At 41.5% G+C, this 25,142-nt stretch overlaps 1 protein-coding gene across 1 annotated transcript in view; it reads left to right on the top strand.

Annotated features, from left to right (window-relative positions):
- Positions 1-25,142, top strand: part of SH3RF3 (SH3 domain containing ring finger 3) — a 252,996-nt gene that overhangs the window by 221,213 nt on the left and 6,641 nt on the right. Inside the window, exon 9 of the mRNA XM_030458181.1 lies at positions 20,877-21,214. Within this exon, the coding sequence (XP_030314041.1) occupies positions 20,877-21,214 (338 nt within the window). The remainder of the gene's footprint in view (positions 1-20,876; positions 21,215-25,142) is intronic.

Genomic DNA, 25,142 nt, shown 5'->3' on the forward strand with positions numbered 1-25,142 from the left:
TGTGTTGCTTCTTCCAAGACAGAATTGTTTTTACCTTGGGAACAGGCTTGCTGAGTGTACCAGTGAAGTGGTCATTGTTAAGGCTTTCCTCTGGGAAAATGTTTATGTCAATATCACAGGTTCTTGTTGGTGTGCAGTTGTCAGATATAGGCACATCCCAACATTCGCTAAAATCAAGGGACTCTGATTCCAGTTTTTACTCATTTCCTTGTAGTTTGAACAAAAATGCCAGAAGTAATACTAAGGGTTATGGGTTCCAGCTCAGTAGGAATGAGATTTTTGCTGATCTTCAATTAATATAGCAAATAAATCCTTAGGTTTATTTTTTTGACATCTCTAGTTCTCTGCCTCAGTGTATTTCTTCAAGGCTTCGATGCAGACTTCCAAATCTGCAGGTCATCCTTGGCACCTACATTCATTTAGGCACCCTAATGATGGTGTCTGACTGTCATACTCCTGCAATACTCAAGAGGCAATATATGGCCTCTTGCCAACCTTTCCTCATCAGCATGCACCTACCCCAAGAGGATCCTGTCTGCAACTGGGCTTTTGCTCCACTTCGCAGCTCCTTGACCAGCCTCCTGCTGGCTTAGGGAAGAGTTTCAAATTTGACCCCCTCTCCCAGCTTCTGGTGGTAGCTGAGGAAGGACTGAGCAATAGATAGTGCTTAAGTCCACTGTGCAACAGTGCCTGAAAAGTGCTCAGGCAGCCAAGCAGGCTTAGAAGTAGAGTGCTTGAAAATCAGAGCTGCTCCAGTGCTAAACAGATGCAGTAAAAAGCATCAGGAAGGGATCTCACATAGAGATAGCACAGGCACTACAGGAATAACAAGCTGGGGGCTGAATAAAGGCAAGAGAGCGTGGCAGAAGTCAAAGAGGTAACAGTGGTCAGGGATGCATAGAAGAGAGAAAAGCATTAGCAGCTATTGGGAGATAGAGCACCAGAAAAGGGATGCCAAGAAGGGAGGGCTGAGGTGAAGGCTGCAGCGTAAATCCCATCAGGCAGGGTCTTGAAATGAGAAAGTTGGAATATAGGTGCTGGCATTTATCTAGACAAGGCAATTGAAGGAAGTAAGGTGTAAAGGAGACTCTTCACTTTTCTCAAGTATTTCCCTCTTGAGACAAGTTTTTCTTCTTTTCCAGGAAGAAGGTTTCCTTACTCAGAGGAAAAATAATAGTTGTCCCTAAAGTCATTCTATTCCAGGTTAGAAGCAGAAGTGTCCCAAAGACAGAGAACAGAGCCAGAAGGGAGTTAAAACAGAGAGCAAATGGGGAGCACTCTTTTTCCTTTAAGGATGGGTGGTGGTATCAAGGGCCCTTTGAGCTCTTGCTTCATCATTTGCTGGTAAACTCTGCATGCATAATCATCTGAAGCTCAGAGAATTCAGTCCCAGTTCCCAAACACTCTCATCATCTGAAGAAAAGAGATGGGGATCCCAACTCTGGAATGAAAGAAAACCCCTGTGTTTTGGGGGCTTTTTAAATGAGGACCCTTCTTTGTCAGACATGATAAGCATTGCCCAAGTTCAACTGGTAGATTACAGCTGAGAGCTTCTAATTATGGCATGACTGCTGCTTTGACCTCAGTTCATTTTTGCTATAATAGTTTCTGCTGTACATAATCTGGGCTGATGCTTAATACCTCTGATAAAACCACTTGTTTGAATGAATTAATGCATTTCTCATTAAATGTGCTCCTCATTACGTTAATCAAATCAAGCAAATCATGCTGAGTGGTTTGACCACTGTAATTAAACTTTCTTTAAAATCCACTCATTTGGCTTTTGATGAGGATTTTGATTAAACTCTTCCAAAGTGTCTGGCCCAATAACTGTTAAAAAGGAAAATAAGAGCTTGCTCTAGTGAGCAAGCCAGTAATTCATCTCTGAGTAACACCAATTCCTTACTGTTTTACCTAGCCAGAGTATATAAAAAAATTTGAAAATTGGCAGTGTAAAATTAAATCTTTCTTGTAAGTTTGCTGAGAGAAAAAATCTGTTTGCAGCTTTAAATTTAGTAACGGTGTCCCTGGAATATGTAGAGAATGTGCATAAGCAAGTCACAACAAACAGGAAAATACACTGGGCTGCTATTTACTGATGTTGAGATAACAAGAGGCACATCTTCAGAAAATGATGTTGAACAAGCACCAACAGTTTTGCATGTGAAGATTGAATCAGTAAACATCTGTCCTCACCATTGTCACTCTCTTTCTCAAGTATCCGTCCTTTTGCTGAATTACTCAAATGATACAGTGCTTCTGACATGATCCTGGTACAAGTATTACATTACAGAAAAGAACAAGGCAAGGTTTATTTTCTGGCCCTATGAGTTTCCCTGTATGACTTGCATCTACACTTAGAAGCTTTCTTCTCCACCTGAAATAGGGTGCATCCAGACTGGTACCTACTGTGGTCCAAACCATGCCCATATGTAGTCCTGGGAAAGAACTAGTTAATATAAGCCAAACTCCAAATGGTTGATGGATTCAGACTAGGTTTGAAGCTAAATCCTGGCCTTGATTTATATGCCAATATATACACAACCAGAGAAACCTTCCTCTTCAGTGGTCCCCCCTCCTGCCATTGCCTTCCTCTGCCTTTCCCTAATTTGCAGCCCAGTGTCTTTTCCCACCAAACACCATCCCTCAGTGCCTTCATACTTAGTTGCCCATCTGGCTCTATGTAGTGTTGAAGATTGGATCACAGGCCCTTTGAAAATTTGATTTTGTAAATTTTGAGATGCTCCTTGACCTTAGTTCACCTTAGAGCTGTCTGTTTAAGCTGTCAAGTTGGTAGAACTGAAAATTCCTGAAGGACCTGATCCTACATGGTAGTGCACCTTCAGTTTTCATTTACAAAGTGCTTGTCTCTGCGTTGCAACTTCTTCTCATATTAACTTGTCCCTGAGTGAAAAGGATTTGTTATCACTTCATATCTACTACGGAAATTTAATTCCTTATCCAGAAAATGGAAGAACAGTCTCAAAAGTGAAGTGTTGAGCACTCGCAAGGACTTTGTAGATATAAAATGACAGGACAAAAAATAGCGGTCACCCCGAGATGAGTAAAGGAAGCTAAAGACAGAGTTGTTGAAAGTAGATTTTTCGGATACAAAGTCAATATGACTGACCCTGAGTTTCTGGAAGAGGAATTCAATTTTCCTGGCAGATATGAAATGTTGGGGGTTTTTCACTTTGTATCTGGTTCATCTAAGAAAGCTCCCTAAGTTGTGCAGGTATGGAATAGAATGATAACAACCAAGTGACTAAATGGAAGTGGCACAGGACACCAGAATGAACAAATTGCACACAAACAGAAGAGTGTGGTTTGAATTTTTAGAGTAAGTGTATTGAAATATAGAAAGCATTAGGAGGAACCAACATTGGAATAGTAGTATACACAGTAATTTGCTTTGGTACTCTGTAAGACATCTGAGTTGATCCTAGAGCTACCAACGCCAACATTTCACTGATCATTTTCAGAGTCAGTTTTGACTTTTCAATTTAGTGTGTGTTCCAGTTCATTTCTCAGTAAGGATTGTTCAACCTGAAATATTTTAGTTCAGTTCTCTCAAGACCTGTGCACAGAATACATACTGCTAATCCATTTCCTCTCAACAAAAGCGAGGGGGCTGTCTTCATCACAAACCAGCCACTGCTTCCCATGATCCAGAAAAAAATCTTGGCTCTGTGACTAGCAAGTGATTCACCAGAAACTTGGCCAGGGAGTGGAAGCCTCTTTTTCTGGTCATGTGAATTCAGGCTACAAAGTTCTGGTTTAGGGCAGAGAACTCATGCTTAAAATCTCTCCAGCACCTTCTCCTTCATCATTAGAGTTCAATTTGAAAGAACAAAAAGCTGGCAAATCACTGATGAATATTTTAAGGCTGGCAAATAACCCAGCCAAAAGCATGAGCTCCAGCTGTCAAAACATAGAGAACTTCAGCTTTACAATAAAACAGATTTCTGTTATTTCTGACTGGCTAGGATTCTTTTGCTTAGATCAAGGGCAATAAGCCATTGATCAAAATTTCTTTTTCTTCTTTGCATTTTTGATGTTAGAAAATGCTTTCAAAGTCCCCACAGATACTTGAAGCATTGCCATTGCTGCCAAGCAACCTCCAAAAGCTATTCCTCTTTACTCTCCTCTCTGCTTATCTGCCTCATAGTGCTGTCACAAGATTTCTCAAGTGTCCATGGTGGATTTCTCCAACACCATTTTGAGTGGTTCTGTGCTGCATTCTGCAGCTGTAAGGTGAAGCAGATCCAGGGGAAGGGAGGATTGAGAGTGCTTTAGCTTTGAGGGGAAATTCAGTGTATCTACTAACTGGAGACAAAGTTGTTTGGATGCCAAGGCACAGCATTCTTCTGGCACCTGTAGAGACCTGATTTTATAACACATAGGATCCCACGGGCTTTTCCTAAATACTTAGTGCTGCCTGGGGAGGAAAGTAGAACTGACAAAAGAGAGAGCATATAAAGGAGCTCTGGAAGCAGAAGGCTGGAGGCGTCTGTGTGCTCGTGTGCGTGTCTGCATCTGAGCATCCCGGCACTGGTGTTCCCATGGCATTCCCCTGCCTCCAGAAGGAATCACGCAGGACCAGATGGCTGGATGGGGCCAGGCTGTGGGATGGGATGGCAAGCATCCCCTAGGATTAGTTGGGTGAAATGTAAGCACCCTTGTGGTATCGATGGGAGATGTGGACACATTCTGGCTGTTGAGGGATCATGGGGACCAGTCCCCACCTCAGACTGCACAGCTCTGCAGCTGAGCATCCCATCACAGCCCTCTCTCTGCCTTGGTTCTGAAGAATGTGGTTTGGTCCCTCTTTCCTTCATAAAACTGCCAATTTTCATGCACAGGTTAAAAAAAAAAAAAAAGAAAAGAAACAACAGAGTACAAATGCTGTGCCTGTCTCTGTCATCCACTTTCTGCCTTGGAGCAGTAACACAGAGCACACAGAGCTGGCATGGGGCTGCCACTACCCCACCATTCCAAGGAAAGAAGGCATGCAGGATGAAACCATTCCAGCAGAAAACCAAAGCAAGAAGCTGAATGCCTTGGAAACAATGAAATAGCTAGCAATATTTCAGAGTTGGTGGCATCCTGGCCTCCCACATGTCCACAACTCATTTGCTTTCCTCAGAGGTTTTCCAACCATGAATTCACAGCAAGTCTTAAACCACCAAGAGGCAACAGAGATAATTCACTGGGATTCAAGTATCTTGAGTGCCAATGCAATAGTTTTATGGAGACAGATTTTGAACTTTCCTGTGAAAACAAGCTTTAGTCAAATTTCATTGGCCACATTTCTTTTTTTTTTTTTTTTTTGGCCACACAGGTACTAGTATTTTTCCACACTTATCTCTATAGTTATGCATAATATGTGGGTTAAGACATCTAGCATCAATGCAAAAATATTTCTGTAAGCTCTGTTAGAAGAATTACATAAACTAAATTAAATTCCAGTTTCTGACAAACATCAGTGCTGTAGGAAAAGTACATTTCAGCAGACAATAGATATCTGCAGCATGTTTCTGTTTTTATGATGTAACTCGAGGGCATAACCAAGTTATAGCAAAGGGATATTTATCTTATTTTGTAAATTTTTGTGGTTTTGGGTTTTTTTTCATCCTGCAGTAGCCATTACAAGTAGCATTCACAAGCCATTAACTTTTCTTTTGCCAAATGGTAAAGCCACCTTAAAGTCAGTCTGGGTTGTTATTTTTCTGACTGAATGTCTCAAGCATGTAGTAATTCCCTTCAGACTGAGTCAAGACATAGAGTCAGTGCTGTTTGTTGAATGCCTGAAAAAAAAAATGCTCTCTTTATGCCCTCTGGAGAAAAGATCAGTCTCAGGAATTCAGAGGGTACACCACACAAAAGTTGCTTTACAGATACTACAGTTGCAGGCTACCTGTAGTCAATTAATACAGGGTGTCAAGGAGTCAACCTTTTTTAAACCAATACATTATAAAGGCAGAACTCAACCTGTTGCTTTGCATTTTGCATATATTTTGTTTGGTTCATATTCACTGATATAGTCTTAACTGATGTATTTAAGACTACAGAAGCTAAAATATTAATCTTCACTCACAGCTCACTGTATTCAGCACACTAGAAGCAGACTGGCATCTGGCTTCATCACCAGACACCCCAGGGACAGAAAAAGTAATTTAATGTGAGTCCATGGCCAACTTATTTTGCAATAAAGTAGATTTCCTGAACTGTAGTTTTTAGTCCCAATTCATGATCAGTTCAGAACTGGAATACTTTAAAATTGAACTAGCTGGCTTTTTTTTATGACTTCAGAGATCTTTATTCCCTCCTGTACAAAATTATGTTACTCCTCATATCTTAAGTTTTGAAACAGAAGAAGGGGGGAGGTCAGGGAAGCAGATCCTTACCAACATGATGGTGCCTGCTGTGGCAAGGGAAATGCATAAGCTAGACTTTGATCAGGACATAAAAGAGAGAACTGATTTTTCCAACTTCTTAAATTTTTCTGGACAGCTTTTGTATCTAAGCCAGATACTCCTGGTCGGCAGGCTTAGATGCAACCTGGCCAAGAGATGCAGCTGGCCAGGAGGGAAAGTGGCACAGAGAAGGTAGGCAAGGTGATGGCCTTGCAGGCTTGGGATGGGTTTCCATTCACCAGCCACGAAAAAGCCAGATGTATGCCAACTACCCACCACAGATGTCTGTCTAACTTTTCTTAAAATCATTCCATTATGTTAATTCCACAACTTCCCTTAGCAATGTATTCCTGTCCTTTCATATTCCTAGGGCCAGAAAATCCCCTGTTATCCCTCTTTGATCATTTATGGTTACAAGTGAATCTTGCTTCTTTGTGCCCTGCTCCAGATGAGCAGCTGATTAGCTTTCTCCTGGCAGGCTTCCATATATTAGAGAACTAATAATGTGCTCAGACCTCTAGAATTCTCTTCTTTCAAAATCACTAAGCCTGGTGATTCACAGGTAATGCTTTCTAGGCTTCTGATTATACTTCCAGCTCTCCTCTGAGCAGTCTTCAGCTTGCTGAGGTCTTAAAGACCAGTGTCCCAGAGTGGAGTTTTGCTGAGACATTATTAGAGCCAATTAGGATGGAATAAACACTTTCTATGGTTTACATATGTTTGTTTATATCAGATGAGATACACCTTTTTCACAGCATCATCTTGATTTAGGCCCAGTTTATAATCCATAATCTTATGGCCCTTTTTGCAGAGCTGCTGGCTGGCCAGTCACTCCTCATTTTGCATCTGTGCATTTAATTTCTCCCTCCTAACAGCAGCATGTCATGCTTGTCTTCACAGATTTCACCATGGTGATTTGAGATCATTTCTCCATTTTAGGAAAATAGTTGTGAATTCTTACCCTGTTTATGCTTCTGTTGGGAGTTAACCCTGGCAGGCAGCTTAGCCTTACACAGCCACTCACTCCCTGCCATGCTGGGAAGGGGGAGAGAATTGTAAGGGTAAAAAGTGAGAAAACTAATGGATTGTGATACAGACACTTTATTACCTGAAACAAAACCTGCACATGCAAGCAAGGCAAAATAAGGAATTTATTCACTACTTCCATCTGCAGGCAAGTGTTCAGCTATCTCCAGGAAAGCCAGGCTCCTTCATGTGTAATGGCTACTTGGGAGACAAGCAGCATCACTCTGAATGTCCACACTTCCTCCTTCTTCCCCCACCTTTTATTGCTCAGCATGATGTTGGATGGTGTGGGATATCCCTCTGGTCAGCTGAGGTCAGATGTCCCATCCCAGATGTCTCCTTCCCAACTTCTAGTGCACCCCCGGCCTACTTGCTAGTGGGGCAGCATGAAAAACTAGAAAGACCTTGGTGTTGTACAAGCACTGCTTGGAGTGCATCATGCCCATGTGTGGTCACAAATCCAGAACACAGCACCACATGAGCTCCTGTGAAGAAAATTAACTCCATCCATGCTAAAATCAGTAGACCTTCCAATTGCTTGCAGATTTAATCAGCTCAGTGCCCACTGCTGGTTTTAGAAATGCACTCTCTAGCTCTCTAGCAAATAATTAATCAAAATATCTACTAGCACTGGGACTGATTCAAGCCCTTTTGGTAACTACTTGCAATGTGCTCTTGGTTTGACAGAAAATCATCTGGAAAGCTTTGCAATGCAAGTAGTAGGGTCTGGTTAGCTGCAGTTTGAATTTTTGCATGCATGCTGCTGAGTTAAAAAGAGGGGGAGTGCAAGAGTGGAAGGGACCCCTCCAACACACTCATTGCTATCCTAGCAGGAAGAGTCTGAAAGAATGAACTTGTGCAAAATATTCTTCATATTGCCTGCACTGCTGTGGGAAGATTGTCAGATACAGCAAAGTAATCATAGCCTGAATAGAAGTCATGATTGCTTAACTAATGGATTACTGATTCTGTTATCTTTATAGGCAGAGACATTCCAATCAACCATGATCAAATTGAAGATGAGACAATTCGAAGTCAGTGTTTACACCCACTGTTTTGCTAAAATGAAAATGAAAAAGGCTGTCAGTCTATACAGGCCATCAGCTGATCAACCACTGCAGTCAAGGGGAAATTTTCTTGCACTGTAATCGGACTTGTGTAAAGGGGTTTTCATCTTCATCTGTGGTAGGCAGGCTCAGAAATGGACTATTATGACAAAGCAGTCATTTCTGCTCCAGTGCAGTAGTGATTTTATCTTGATATAGTTTCCATTATTTCCAGATATGAGGTGTATGTAGCCAACATCTTCACAGAAGCATTTAGAGCTTGTGTGTTAAAATTGACCATTTCTTGCTGTTTGTTGGCAGGATCCACCTTTTATTTCAGATCACACCATCTATTTCTGCATCAGTCATCTAGCTGGCACAGTAAAGAGGTGTATGTGTTGTCATTGAGAATTATTTTTGCAGTAGTCATATGTGAATGCACCAGCAAGATATCACTGCCTCATTCTGTAGCATACTCCAGACAAATCTAATTATGTCCAGAGAGCTCTTGAGGTTACAGATGTGGCTGTGTGTGTAACCTGTGTGAAATGCTGCTCACTGGCCTCACAACTGATGTTATATTATTCTGGGCCCCTCAGTTTAGGAAGGAGATTGAGGTCCTGGAGCAGGTCCAAAGGACGGCAACCAGGCTGGTGAAGGGACTCGAGCACAGACCCTATGTGGAGAGGCTGAGGGAGCTGGGGATATTCAGCCTGGAGAAGAGGAGACTCAGGGGAGACCTCATCACTCTCTACAACTCCCTGAAAGGAGGGGGTAGCCGGGGGGGGTTGGGCTTCTTTCTCAGGCAACTCTCAGCAAGACAAGAGGGCATGGTCTCAAGTTGTGCCAGGGGAGGTTTAGGTTGGATATTAGAAATAATTTCTTTACGGAGAGGGTGATCAAGCATTGGAATGGGCTGCCCAGGGAAGTAGTGGATTCTCCGTCCCTGGAGATATTTAAAAAGAGACTGGATGTAGCACTCAGTGCCATGGTCTGGTAACCGCAACAGTAGTGGATCAAGGGTTGAACTTGATGATCTCTGAGGTCCCTTCCAACCCAGCCGATTCTATGGTTCTATCCTGCTACCAGCTTTGGCATGAGGCATCTCCTCAGACATCTCAGGTTATCCAAATCAGCTTTAGCCTGACATTTGAGCTAAAATGTTTTGTCTCACAGTTGGGCTAGGACGAGGAAATGGAGAACATCGGCTGAGGTAGCCCTTGTGACAGTAATTAGTTAAATCAGTGCAACTGAATTTCATTTAATTATATGGTCACACCTGAGGTTAAATATCAAGGAAAAAGAAGTGGATAAACTAGACAAAAGTAGGGAAAATAGAATGGATTGCAATGTGAAACTAAGGTAAGTGCACAAGGAGAAAAACCCACATTACTATTGTTTACCCTTTACTACTTACACCCTAGTTGTTACCTTTAGTTAACTTGATTTTTCATTGCTGATCCTTCTTGCTCATCTCTTTAATTTAAGAAAGGGAAATTTTATACTCTTAAAAATTTGACTTTAGTATAAGATTATTGCGAATGGGGTGGGTTTTTAAAGCAAATTGTGTTTAATGGTTCCATTTTTATTTTGAAGTAACAAAAACACAAAACCAGGAAATAAGATTAAATCCAATTTTTGCTGAAGAGTGGATGCTTGTCTTATAAAGGCTGCCTGGGCTTGAGCAGCTTCTAGCAAGCCTTTTGCTATTGCAAAGCCTAACAGTAATTACAACCCAAGTGTGACATTTGGAAAGCCACAGTGCCTTGGTCACCTTTATCAAAGAAGCTGTCATTTACATGCCTGAGCATTCCTCTCACTCTGACAGCCACTTACTTTGCAATCCTTGAAAATGATTCTGTGATTCTTTCTTCATTTTTAAAAGACCATACATGATCAATTGATCCCTCTAAGAGAAAATTACTTCAGCCACCTCAGCGTGTCCCAGGAGTAATTCTCAGGGCATTGCTTGGAACACACAGTTGGACTGCAAGTGACTGTAGCACAGCTGGAGTGGGGGTTGCAGAAACCTCAGCTGCTTTTCCTGCAGGGTTTATTTATGCACTGTAATAATTGCCCACACCTCAGTGCACTGTCCCTCACAGCTCTGTCCCTGTGCTGTGCTGCTGGGTGGGATGGGGCCTGAGATGCCCATGGATGCAGAGCACCTGGGGCTCCCTGCATGCCCAGGGGAGCTGAGGGGCTGAGCTTCCCCTTACTCCCAGAAAAGAGGCCATCGTCTAGAGTGCACTGATATTTCTCTTCTTGATGCTAATGAAGTGTCACTTGCCTTGATTGAGACACACTTTTGTGAGGAAGCAGGGGCAAGACCTGATTTTTTTAATGTGTGAAATCCATTTGGAATAATTTTTGGATGCTTAGAGTGAATGCTGTGGGAGCTGCCTAAACCGGTTGGCAGCCTTCAGAGAAAGAGACATTTTCATGCTCACAGTTTTAATAGTGTCAGGGAGATGCTTCTACAGTGTCAGACCATCTGAGAACCACTAGGGCCTCTCTCATTCCTGCCTTTCACCTGGTCCAGACTATCCCACTGGCAGTATGAAGCCCAGCTAATTTTCAGAAATCTGTTCCCTGAGCAAGAGGAGCTTCTGCTTTTGTCACCTCCAGCCCCAGCCCATGCTGATGTCAGTCCCAATTCTATGCTGTCAGTCTCAACTGACTCCTCAGCCTCTAGATCAATGCATCTTTTATGAACTGATGAATTGTTTGTAGGAATTATTTCACTGTAATGTGTTCCAGTGTCTAGTACACACAAATTCTGGCAATTTTTCATTGTCCACAGACAGCTCTTTTTCTCTTCCATGGGGAACTGCTTTTGAGAGAAGAATATATCTCCTGTGATGCCTGAATTTTCCACAAGCAATCTTCCCTCTGAGTGCAGGAGAGCCCAGAACTGTTTGGTTTGTTGGAAGTGCTGAAATTACAGCCTGAGGTGGCACAGCTGCTGGAACAATATCAACCAAGAGGGAATAGATACATCAACACTAAGGGACAAGACGACCTCCACTAATCCAAACCTTTTACCCACGTGTTCCTGTTTTCCATAAAAATACAAGTCTCACTTGCCTATCATTTAATAAGATTACAGAGGAGACCAAGCAATTTAAACTGTTTGCTTCTGAAATGAAATCCATCCCTTGTGAATGGGAAGACCCAGAGCTATCTACGTGTAAGGCAAGAGGGTGTCAAAGCACATCCTGACTTCTGTCATTGATTCTTACTCATTCAAGTGTTCAATGAGTGACCTTGCTCTACCTTTCTGCAAAATGTGAGAGTTGCTCCCCAGGACAGATAAATCTTTTTCACTTCGTTATGAGAGACAAGTAGTAGCAAACTAGCAAGTCAGTCTAAATCATCTGATTAAGAACTAATTCTAAGCAGTTTCTCCAACAGTTAATGTATTTATACATCCTTTTCTGATTTCAAAATCCTGTGCTGTCAGTGAAGCTGTGATAGATTCTCCTCTAGTTTGAATAAAAGAACTGAAAGTTTCAGAAGGATGCTCATTCTCTGTCCAGATGTTTTCTTGAATTCTCCTCAAAGTACAGTCAGTCTACCACAGTTGCCTGAATCATCTAGTCAAACTTGATTTATATTAAAACAAAGCTTTAGCATTTTCTGGGCTTCAGTTTAGGATAAGTCTTTGAGACACAGTGTAGCATTATGTAGAAGACTCCCATGGTAGCTCCAAGCAAGCCCTTGGTAAGTAAAAAGGCAGCGGAGTGCCAGATTAGGAAGCAATAGGACCTTTCCAGCCCCATCACCAGTACTTTTGTGAAGGGTGAGTTGGGTTTTTTTGTGCAGAATGAGGACTGCAGCCTCGATCTGCAATGTTTTGCACAGCATCAGCGGGGCTGAGGAATCCAAAAAGCAGTTGCAGGACTGTGAAAGTGCTCCGGGGTTGCAGTTCCCAACCATTTGGGTCTCTTCCTTGGCTGACACTGCATCCTGCCGCCTGCCTTTTGCCCTCTCTCAGAACCCTGCAGCTGAGGAAGTCTCTGAACAGCTGATTTCCCAAAGCTGGGAAGGCACAGGGGAGGGCTCATTCCTGGCTTTGTCCTGTTTCCTATGCTCTCGCCTAAACAGCTAATTTTTTTTTTTTTTTCATAGCAGTCATTCTCACTGATTTAATGATCTCTTTGTAGCCAGGTGGAGTCACCTTTGGGTATGCTCTAAGTGCTGTTTCATTTACCTGTTGGGACTTCCTGAAGCAGAGGTTGGCTCCATACCATTATTTTAATAGCCCTTGCTAGATCTGTTCTCTGTTAATTTGCCTAGACCCCTTTGAACCCATTCCTACTTTTGGCTTCTACAATACTGTGTGCAGCAAGTCTCCATTTAATTATGTGTTGTGTGAAGAAGTGCTTCCTATTTTTTACTTTTGAACACTTGCCTGGTAATCTCCTTAGTTTTCCCCTAATTCCTGAATTGTGGGAAATAACCAGTCTGTTCCCAAGTTGCCTCCTCTGTGCAGGCAGGGATTTTGTAGGCAGGGATTTCCTGTCAGTTGTCTGCTTTCCAAGCAAGCATCTCCAAGGTATAGGAGTTGTTCCACACCTCTCATGGTCTTCTCTGCTCTTCTCTGTGCTATATCCTATTCCAAGTGAAAAAGAACACATAGTTCAGGAAGGCAGGCATGGTAGGGCTTCCTACAGCTTTGTTTTCTACAATTCGTTTTTACCTCTTTCTCTAGACCTTTTGTAACAATTCCCAATCTTCCTTTTTTTTTTTTTTTTTTTTTTTCCTTATTGACACTGCTGAGCATCAGGGTTGAGGAATGATTCCTTTTCTTTTCCTTTTCTGTGTGAAAATAGGCAGTTTAGAGTAAAGAATAGTATGGGAATACTTGGGATTTTTATTCCCAAAGCATGCACTGAATTTGCTTTTTGGGCAGTTTCACAATGGGCACTAACTTTTACTGAATAGGGAGCTTTAATACCTTGCTTTGCACTGGAATTCCCAATTCCTATTTAATGTGGGGGTAGAATTAAATGCCTAGAAAAGGCAATTCACAAAATCTGACAAGCAGGAAAGTTCTCTAAGACAGCAGGAGATACTGATAAAAGAAGGGTGGCTTAAGTCTTCTTTTTTCACTCTGAAGAAGTTACCTGCTTCCACTTCCATCTCTGCAGGGCACCAAGGCTTCTTTCCAGAAAAAAAGGATGAGGGTTTCTTATATGACTGAGCAGGAACTCTTCTTCTTGCTTGGGCACCCCACTCTTGAAACACTTATATGGAACTCTTTGATTGAATTTTCTGCTGAAATGAGATGGAAACCCACATTCCCCAAGCAAAGTGTGTATGCTTTATGCTCCTCTGTATGGGCTGGGGGGTGGGGCAGGAGATTGAACCAGAGAGGGGAAGATTGCTGTGCTTTGTGCTGAAGTTCCCCTGTTTGTTGTAGGAGAATCAAACACTGGGATTTCTGAGTGAAGAAGTGTGCTGAATGTCAAATGTCTGCAAGGGCATCGTGTCTGCTCCTCCTCCTCCCTTCTTTTGTGTCCAAAGAGGTCACTTGCACTTCAAGGGAAGACTTGGACTAAAATCAGGATTGAAACACATCCATCTGAACTGAGTTCTAGAGATAGTGGCTGCTTGGAAATGGAAATATTGCCAGGGGCTTCATGAGAGCTAAGGTTTCATCACCTTTTTGGTGTTATCCTTGCGTTTTGCTTTATCATTACATAGGTCTGAGTTACTTTATCTCAACAGTAGTCTTCTGTTCTCTGGTGCTCTGCTTCAGCTTTTCCCACTAAAAAATATCATTGAAAAATGTTAATGGAACGTGAGGTAAGTGGTGTATTTTAATAACTTGCCATCCTTTTCACATATCCCCTACATAGCAGACCAAAAAAAATGATGAAATACAAAAATATCCATCTATCAGCTTTTCTCTTCATCAAACACAGGGAAAAAAATAATTGTCACAGTTCATCTGTCCCTCACTCACCATTAATTTTGTTAGTTCCTTATACTTTCTGCCTGCGTCAAATTCAGCAGCCTTCAGGAAGCTCACCAATAAGTGAGACTCTCTTCCTCTTCAGTCCTTGTGTTGTTTTTTTCTTTTGTTTCAGCTAGCCTTTAACTTCCATCCAGTGTTTGAAAGAGCTAATATTCCATCTAAATTGAATATTCAAATAGATTTTTAGATTCCTTCTTTATCTCCTTTAGTAGTCCCTAGAGTCTTGCAGATGGCTCAGTTCAAAAAAAGCAGATGATGAAGTGCCTGTGAGCTTTGCTGTACTGGGACCTAAACACTAATTTCTTCTTCTCAGTTTTGTTTTCAAAACATTTAAATTCCCAGTGAAGTCTAGCTGGGGGACATTTTAGATAGTTCCTCCTGGTTTAAATACTAGCTATCTCCAAATTAGTGACCATAAGTCTAATATGATTATGTTACTGTCACTGGGACTGAAAGACTAAGGATATTATGATCCTAAAATCCTTTTTGTCCTTGGCATGTAACTTATATATTGGGCTTATAATACTAGAATTCTGGCCAGAAGCAGTTGTCTTCATTCAAAACTGAATCTTTGGCAAGCATTTCAATACAAGACATGCTACAAAACCTAATCTTCCTCTAAAATCAGAAGTAATTGTGTAGTAAGTAATTACTGTTATCGTGTTCATTATGTCCAAATGCATCCCAGACCTAAAGTTTTCCTTTGAGATTCTTCTGGCTCATTTTTTGTGCTTTTAAAATTATTTCAAAATCTCAAGTCAAATAATTTTACAGATTTTCAAAACCCGAATAGCTTTTTTCCTAAAAGATGTAATCCATAATACCACCTACTCTTTCAATGCAAGCATCAACCAGTAGCCAAGTTGGAATCAGAATAAAAATGCACTGTTCTCCAGACACTAACTTAAATTTGCTGAAACAAGTACTGACCAAGTTAAACAAGCAATAAAAGTGGTGGTTTGGGGCTGCTGACTGATAGATGAGTTTCTCGTTTGTTCCGTAGGGCTCAGGGCAGCCTTTAAACAGTTTTGTTTCTCTTTTCTTTATTTTTAAACGAAACCTTCTTTCTCCCTCTGGCTCTCTTATCTGTCGACGTAACCAGTGTTGGATGAGAAATTACCTCATTTCAATGGCTGGAGCCAGTTTTTCTATCAGCTACAGCCAGGTAGCTCATTTATTTAATGACCTGGGTAGGTAGGAAATTAAGTATTAGAAGCTGCAGATGAAGAAAACTAAATCAGAATTTTCTATTTACTAGGGTGTGGGGTTTTGGTTTTGGTTTTGTTTTAGTTTTTTTTTAAATCTGTGTAAATATAGCCAGTACATATAATTGGTATTTGGATTATGGCATGATTATTGCTTTGCAGACAGGGGACTCTGTTATCACTCAGTCATCAACAAAGTAGCTGCATTCTGTGCTCATCTCATCTCTGAAGCTGAAAGAAGAGCTAGTTATTATCTTCAAGTGGGTTTATTAATGAGGGGAAAAATCATCCCCAATTACTGTAAAGCAAAATATTTCAACATTTACATATCTGAGAGTTTAATTTTGATCTAGTCCTTTGTGAATTCTTAAGCTCAGATTGCATTCACTTTTCCAAATGTTCCCACAGTGAGATACCAAGGGTTTGCTTGCACCTGTCCATGTGCTGGTTTCCCTAGGTGTATCCTACAGGGTCACAGAAATGCTGCCCATCCTGTCCTTGTGCTGCCAGAGACTTGATTTCCACTGAGATTCCTTCAAGATACACCATAGTAACAGAGTCAGCCCTGCCTATACTGTCTGTATGCACAGTTCTTTTTTTTCCTCAACTAGAAACAACCTGAGATTTATTTGAAAGAGCTAATTTCAGTCTTCCCTTTTTTTTTTCTAACAAAGTGCTGATCCTTGTGAAATGAATGATTTGGAAGTTTTGACTCAACTTTCTAGAATAAAAACTGAGCAACACAAAAGGGATTATTTAAATCCAGTTAAACGTGTGGACAGTAACCAAAAGATGGAAAAAGTACTGCCCATACTGTGAATCCATCCATCAACACAGATGAGGTCTGACTTGGCAGGTTCAGGAGGTAAGAACACCAAACAGTTTGAAGTCATTGGGAAATGTAGCTACTAGAACAGAAAAGCTTCAGTAATTGCACAGGTGTTTTAGTAGGTTACAGGGTTCCTAGAAAACAATAGAGGAGCCATCTGTGAATAGGAAAAGTAAAACTTAATTTCTTTCAATTTAAAAATGCAATTTCTGAAAGTCATCATTTATGCCCTCTGTAAACTTATCTCTTTTCAAAACCCAGAGAGTCTGTAACCAATCAGTGCAAACTTCTCTACAACATTTGTGCCTGTTAATGTTTCATTGATTTACAGTGAAACTGCTGAGGAAAGGACTGTCTTGGACAGCCATATAAATATTAAGTTAATTTCTTGTGAAGGATGGCTGCTGTTACACTAAATATTAAATGAATTCATAATACTTGGACATCTACAATAAATCACTCCTTGGACTGCATATTAATATCCCGTTCCAAATATTTTAATTTTTTAATATTAAATCCATGGAAAAATACTGGTTGCTCTGAAAGAAATGTACAGCTTTGCATCACAGGAGTCATTAATGAATTCCCCCAGCGCAAAGAGGAGTTTTAACTTAGTCCCATTTACAGATGGGGAGAGGGGGCTTGAAGGGGTTTAGGTTGAACTGCTGGTCACAGGAGGTTCAAACCCAATCTGTTTCTCATGAGAGACATCACAGTGAATTATCAGGTCCTGACAGTCCCTGCTTTGCTTAAAGTGCTCTGAGCAGCATCAGCAGAGGATCTGGCAATGTGATACCAGAAGGCTGAGAGCATTTGCCAGACTCAGGGGGAGAAGGGGCTGGATATAGTGTCTAATATCCCAAAGTGGATCCTGTCAGTTCACCTCTAAATATCTTGCCCAAAGCCAGGATGGGGAGGAAGGGGTTTCTTAGGTTTAGACCAGCACACTTAGCAAGTCAGTCACCTCTCTTTAGAGAACACAGATCTTGGTCTCAAAAGTTTACTAAAATTCTCAATGGACTAAGAAGGGCTAAAAATCAGTTCTTTTGTCTTTTGTTAAGTTAGAATAAACAGTACATTGGCAAGTTCATTACAGCTTTCTGCTATCTGAGGGATAGTAGCTTGAGTGTAGAAATTTACATCGGGGCTAACCATGTAGAGTGGAAGCTGTTCTTGAAAACAAAATGAATGATTGTCAGATTCATCTTTTTTTAATGTGCAGATGGGTGTGAATATACATGTGTCTCCTTTTTTCCAAAGATTTTTGCTTCTATGCCTTAAATGGTCTATGTCACACAACATTTTCCTAATGAAAATTAGCCAAGGTATTTAAATTAGAGGCAAAAATTGGCAAAGCTGCCACCACATAGGAATATTAATTGTTCATTATACAGGGCTTTAGTTCACATAGTTATTTTGCATGTGCAAAGCTGCCAATTAAAGAGGCTCAAAGTACTCACTGCTGCACAATAGCTGTTTCTCCAGAGCCCCACAACAGTGATTGGATTCTGTCACTGACCTTTAGACACCTATAAATGCATATTGACACACTGTGCTGGGATCATTACAGCTATTGTTTCAGTGGCCACAGGGAAAGGAGGGTTTTGCAATTTTGTGAAGAGCTTTAAAATTTGATATATTGATGACAGCAGCTGTATTTCTTAATTAGAGAGAAATGCTGAAGCAGTTTTCTGGTGCTTCAGGTGAATTCTAGCATTCAGACTGACTGTAGTTCCCACAGTGGTCCCTCCCCATTGTGGAAAGAAGATGTTTATCAGAGGCCTTTGGGTCTCTTTTCTATTGTTTACAGGGGGATTTATTTAGTATTTGAGACCTGATGGAGCCATATGGCCAGTCTCCCTTAGCCTCTGTGGATTCTGCCTGGATGAACATCTTGGCAGGATGGATCTTTTCATCCTGTAAGTGACAAATGCCCTTTTAAACAGACCATATAGTCAAAACTGATGGTATGCAGAAGACAGGGATATGGAAGCACAGTTGAGACTCTGCTCCTCAAAAATCAGTGGACGTTGTCTCTGTGATAATAGCTGTGCTTCATTGTAGTTCTTCCATGTCTTAGCATCTAAGGTATTTCTGTTTTCTTGCCTGTCTTTGACAGCTAAGGAGTGCAAACATGAACTGTGGGAGCAGAGATATCAGATACTCCAAGTACATTTGCTGTAGTAAATCCAAGCATCTTCTAAAAGCTTATATTTATCTTATTGTAGCCCTCCTATTCTTTAAAGCTGCTTTGAGAAATTACTTCAGCAGTCAGCACATAAAAGAACATCATTTTAAACCTTGCATGAGACATTCTGTCTACAGAGAATAAATAAATTACTGGCTTGTATTTCCAAAGAATGTTTCTGCTTGAAAATAGAGAAATAGTTTCTGTTCCATAAGTATTGCAGTTGCTGGGTTCTTTTTTATCTCCTGGGATCCTATTATAGAACAAATTATCAAATATAGCTAAACTTCACAGTTCTGAATCTCTGAAGATAGCCTTGGATAATGGCTTGCACTTCTGACAAAAGAGGAAGAAGTCTAACAGAACCTTTGCAGAACTTCTTGTGTCATTAAAAAAATGAAAAGTTTACAACACAGCATCACTGGTTGCAACTCTATCCAAGTGCTGTGCAGCACTTGGAGGATGGCAAGGTTCTGCACACAGTCACTCTAACCAAAACTCCTGTCTAGCACCCCTTTCTAGCTGAAGGACATAATATTTGGAATTTGTGTGTCCTTGAGAGAAATACACAGTAGGATTTCTCACACTACTGTAAAACCCACAAGGTCAGATGCATTTCTTCAGTAATGCAGGGTGAACTTTTTGTTCTCACATTAATTTTGTTTTCACTCATTACTCCGTATCAGCAATCCTTGCAGAACTCTGAAACCTCCTTTGCACTGCCACTACAATTGCCAAATGTGAATTATGTGATCTGTCTTCAGACATCAAGGTGATACTTTTATCTTAACACATGAGAAGCAACTCACTTCTAGGAGGGAGACACAAAGAGTTAGAGCTGTGTGATGCAGGGTGTGAAGGGGAGTAGATGCTGCAGAGAGCTCTTTAGCCACTGTCCTGCATCTCCATTCTCCCTCCAGTAAATCTGCGCCAGGTATTAAATTAGGCAGTAATGAGGAGCACTTCTCTTGCAATGGACTGGGATCTAAACCTTCTCCTCAGAGCTTTCTGTTGTCCCAAAAACAGGGCCCATCACACAGTGGGCAAGAAGCAGATCTACGCACAGATTTGAAACATTTGCTTTGATTTCCAGTTCTGCACAGAACGGGGAGCAGTGTGGCATTCCACAAAGCAATCGCTATTTTCCAAAACACCAAGTACTACTTTTATACCCGAAAACATGAGAAAGAACTTAATCTAACATTATTCTGTCATTTGCTCACATAATTTGTTAACAAGTTTCTCACTTCCATTTAAAGTGACAGTGCTCAAAAAGTTTGCTACACATGCTCAAAGAGTAAGGGGCTTTTTATTAGTAGGGGCTCCTCTACCCAATGGGTGGGTATTTTAGTGTGCTAGTAGCTCAGTAAAATATCAGTGGTATGTTAATACAGTAAATCCAATTACTTGGTGTTTCCTATCCAGACCTCAATGCTCTAAGCAAGATAAGATGTGGGGAGTTGTGGCGAGTATCCCTTTCCATCCCTTTTATCTGTCTTGCAGGTGCCTTCCAGGCCTGTCTCAAGGTCAGGCTGTTGACTCTCTGGGATGTGTTCTCTCTAATTGGAATCTGTTTTGGTTTTTTTCTAATTCTTGCTGTTTCACTGTTTTGTAAGCCCTATTTTTATTCTGAGCATCTTGTTTGTTGTCTTTTATGTGACCTTTTTTTCCAAATGTGATTTTTTTCCCCAAAATTGTACTTATTTACTTATTTTACTTTACTTATTATAACTGGCATCACTTGTGCTTTTCAGTAGTTTCTTAGCCATAGGGCCTGTGTTGTTCACTTATGGGGAGTCTCTGCATTGAGGGACAGGATTCTTCTGGAAGAGAAAGGGTAGCACTTCAGTTGACAGCTTCTCTGCATGGGAATTTTGTTCCTTTGCTGTCCCACTATAACTGCATGATTTCTCTCAAAAGGCACATGGTCAGAGCCTGTGTGGATTTGAAAATGGAGATAATCTTTGCAGGTCCTTACTCTACTGAATGTGTTGAAGCCCTGCAGGATGGGAAGTGATTTTCAGAGGAGCTTTATTACCAAAATCTCCAGTTCTTCCTGGATCTACCTCTAATCATGGCAGTTCTGGGGGGTTCCCTGCCACACACATGAAGATTTTCCAAAAGCAAAACGAAGGGAGTTGGTATGTCTGCTCACTGCTCCTATTTCTTTGTTTCCTTTGCAGAAGGAGAAGAAGAGTGGGCTGCTGAAACTTCTAGCAGGAGCATCAACAAAAAAGAAGTCGCGGTCCCCACCCTCCGTGTCCCCCACGCACGACCCCCAGGCAGCCGTCGAAGGAGTCCTGCAAGGGGCTGTGGGACCTGAGCTCTCTTCCCTCTCCAGCCACGGCAGGGCTGGCTCGTGCCCTATTGAGAGTGAAATGCAAGGAGCCATGGGGCTGGAGCCTCTGCACAGGAAAACAGGCTCCTTGGATTTGAATTTTTCCATCCCTTCTCCTGCCAGGCAGCCCCTCTCTTCCATGGCAGCTATTCGGCCAGAGCCCAAGCCTTTGCCCAGGGAAAGGTAAGCAGTGTTATCTCCTGAGGTCACCTGCATCCTCAGGAAGCATTTGGAGGAGGGCTATGGATTTAACTTGCTGAAGGGTTGGTGTAGTTTTTGTTGCTCTGCAAATAGACCGTAGGTGGCTCAGCTGCCTTTAAGGAAGACAGGGCTTACGTGCATCTGCCTACTGAAAATCATTTGACACACAGGGCAGTTTTGATGTTTTATTGCTTTAAAAAGTGGTGAGCAGCACCTGTCCGTGGAACCATACAGCCCTGGTCTAAATATGGAGGACAACAGTGCTGTCTCATCCCAAAGGGTGTAAATGCTGTTGGCAAAGGCCACTTTTTTGGTGGGATTCTGATGTTTTAATAAACTTGTGGGGTTGTAAACCCTACATGTGGAGTATCCAGCCAGGGACAACATGGGTGATGTGTTTGCTCATCAAGGCCCTTTCTGGCCTGTTCCACAGTACCAGAGACTCTTTCAAATTCTCCTTGCTTAGGATATTTACAGGTACTCCCATGTTCAGTGACCTGTTACAAAAAATGCAGCTCATTTCTTGAGAGGAATTTACCATTGATTCTGGAGTTCATTTCAGCAGCCTGCACTGCACTTTTGTACCTGAGAGTAGCTGACCTTTCAGACCTGTAGCTGACCTGCCAAACAAAAGCAGATGGAGAGAGATATAACAGATTAGAAACAGAAGTACAGAAAAGAGCTAGGTCTCCATGTGCAGAGTCATATTGGCTTCAGGTAAATATTTTCAACAAGACTGCAGCTTGAGTACTGGGAAGGGAGCAGATAATGCACTGATACGATGTAACTGAAGTGCTTTCCACTCAAAAAGTGGTGGAGGAGAATATTTTTTTTTATATACAAGCATTAAGAAGGTTTCAAAAAGGAGCCTAGGGACTCTCTGTAGTTGATATATAAAGCAATTTTGGAACAATTGTAAAGTTCCAGAAGTCTAAAAGAAACTATTTTTTTTCCTAGTGTATGAAAGAGGCCAAAGGCAATGGACTGGGCAAGCCACTTGACTATGAGTCCCATTGGAGTCATAGAGCAGATGATTCAGGGCATGGACAGTTTATACCTTACACAGTGTTTTAGTGAATGCAAGTTGAAGGAAGCTGGGAAGGTAACGATGATGTTATAACAAACTTAAACTTTTCTAAGATGTCTGGTTTGGGTCATAAAATTTCTTGCTCAGTAAACTGTACACAACTGATACAGCAGGTGGTAAGTGGACTGGAAATTCATTTGCTGGCATTACATCTGATTCTAGATCAGAAATCACCAGAAAATCATTGTGCACATATGCAGAGTAGCCCAGCAAGAGCTGGGTGTTAGATCTGCACTCTCCAACATAAAACCTTTGATGTTGCAAATGGGACTGAAATGGGAGGTAGGTGACTCTGTTGGTACAGAGCTAATTTAACACATTGGTAAGAATAACAGGGAGTAACAGTCTGTTTCAAAACAGATAAATCTAAGGCATAGTGGATTGGCTTCTGTGAAGCATCACAAGAAAGATGCAAAATAAAAGAATATAGTTGCAGTGATCAATACAGGGAGCTTTGGTTGACCTGGTACAGAGCAGGCTTAGGAATGACTTGGTAACAGTCTGTAGGAGTCTGCAGACAGGACAGACAAGCAAATATTTTTACCCTATATTGGGCATTTTATCTAAGAGGAATGCTGTTGTTCAAGCACAGCATCTCAACTTGAAGCAGAAATAAATACAGGTAAGTCCTGCAGCATTGTAATGAAGGCAGGGAGAGCAGAATATCACAGGGGTCTCTTATCCTTAAAATCCATTAAAAATCAATTTAGCAAAAGAAGTGAAAAAACAGTCCCTATTTAGGTGCACTTAATTTGGTCTGCATCAGTTTAGATTAATGCTATAAGAAAAGGTAAACCAATATAAACCAGATTTAGCTCCAGTGTAACTAAATCAGTGGGATGCTGCACCTTTAGTTAACTGTAGCCATGAAAAGAAGTGGGGAAGAACACTCCCTTACATCTCCAGATCTGGGTGTTGAGGTGCTGCTCTCAAATAGTTACTGTAGAGAAGTCCAGACACATTAATATGCCAGGACTAATCCCATATCCTACTAATTTCTCAGTTCACCTCAGGATGGGCTAAATAGTGAAGCAGTTAAATTATTACAGGTTTAAGTAGCAGAATAGAACCAGAGGGACATGGGTTAGCTGTATCTGCTCAGACATGCTGGAGTCAGGAGTAAATAGATATAAACTGATAAAACTGAGTAAATACTTCCAATTGCAGTCTGGAGTGGTGAGGAACTTACTCAGATTCTAAGCATTTTAATTCCTGAGTCTAAAATCCAAAAATAAGCTATAATTGAAGTAACCCTAATTATACACAGCAGGAAAGATTCTCTAATTGATTTATGAATTAACTTCCATATCATTGGTGTATCTGCATTCCTTAACTGATCATATGGGGGGTTTTATGCCCGTAATGGGAAATATTAATTACCTTCATGCACTAGGAAGGATAATGCTTAGTCCTGGAATAATCTGAGCAGATACATTAAACACTTGTCTCCTAGAAATTCATCCCACATCCATCTGTGCTCATTAAATCATCAAATTGCTCAGAAGTACCAAATTATACTTTTTTAAAAAAAAAAAAAAACAACAAGTTATGGTTTTCAAACCACTTGTTCTTTTCACATCTGGCAATGGAGGAACTCACGTTCAACGTCACTCAGCTCCATAGTTTGCATTTTGGTGCATTTCATCTGCACGGTAGGAGCAAATCCCCAAGAAAGAGAAGGGAGGAGGGGGGGGGGAAGAAAAAAAAAAATAAAAAGGTTAGATAAACAGATTCAGATGCTGGATGAAATTTTAAAAAGCTGCAAAGCATTTCAGTGCACTTAGCTGTACTTGGCTTTCTGTCTCCCAACGCCCATCTGTGCACAGAGAGGCAGAGCAATGAAAGATTGGAAGAAGTAGCACATTCCTTAATATTTACGGCATTCGGAATGAGGCTCATGCAGGCAGCAGAGCATCAGTTCTTCTCCCAGAGATGTTGAATCCAGCACTCACCACATCCAGGCTACTGGTCAAACCTGAGCAGTGATGCCACTTGCTGTATTGGAGGGACATTGAAAGGCTCTGATCGATCATGGCTAAATGCTCATGGCTGGAGGGAAAAAATGCCTATTCTGCTGCCCTTCGTGGGAGCTGCAGACAGTCAGTCAGGAAGGTGAAGTGAGCTTCACTGTCTCAGAGGTGCTGCTAATGTTTATGCTCTCATTACATTTTTGTGCATGGGGAGAGTGATGAAAACAATTATTTTAGCTTACTCTACTTGCCATTCCAAAACCTGGTTGTGGATGGCTGGATAAGAAAAGCAATTGCTCCTAGGTCTTCGATCATTTAGCCTTGCTATTTACCTGGTTTGCTGGGGTATTTAGAGGCCATCTATTCCTTTTGGGTGTAGTTTCACACTGTCAGTTTATAAAATCACCTTCCTTCAGCTGTTCTCTGGCATAAAGCATCCAGCAGTCCAAGCAGCAGAGTGGAGAAATTTCCCAGGTGGTGTCCTTGTCATTTCATGTTGCAGTGACTGACTGCCATTACTGCCCTATCAGGCTGTGTGTGCCCCACACATTCTTTCCCACCTCCTGCTCCATCCCATTTCTGACGGGTGCATGGAAACGGAACCAGTACAGAGGTGCACTGTGGCCAGACAGAACCTGAACCCGAGACTTGCCCAGCCCCCACTGATGCTGTCAGCTCGCGTGGCAGAGGGGTCTGTTGCCTGCCTAGGAGTGCCAAAGCAAAATACTTTCCTTGCCACCCCCTTCCAGAAAATAATGACTGCACATGAAGCAAAAGAGGAGAGTTGAGCATGCACGTGTGTGCTCGTGAGTCATGTTCCCCTCGGTGCCTGGCTCTGTTCCCAGATGAAAAC

This window comes from Calypte anna, chromosome 1 (genome assembly GCF_003957555.1).
Source record: "Calypte anna isolate BGI_N300 chromosome 1, bCalAnn1_v1.p, whole genome shotgun sequence".
Taxonomy (NCBI): Eukaryota; Metazoa; Chordata; class Aves; order Apodiformes; family Trochilidae; genus Calypte; species Calypte anna.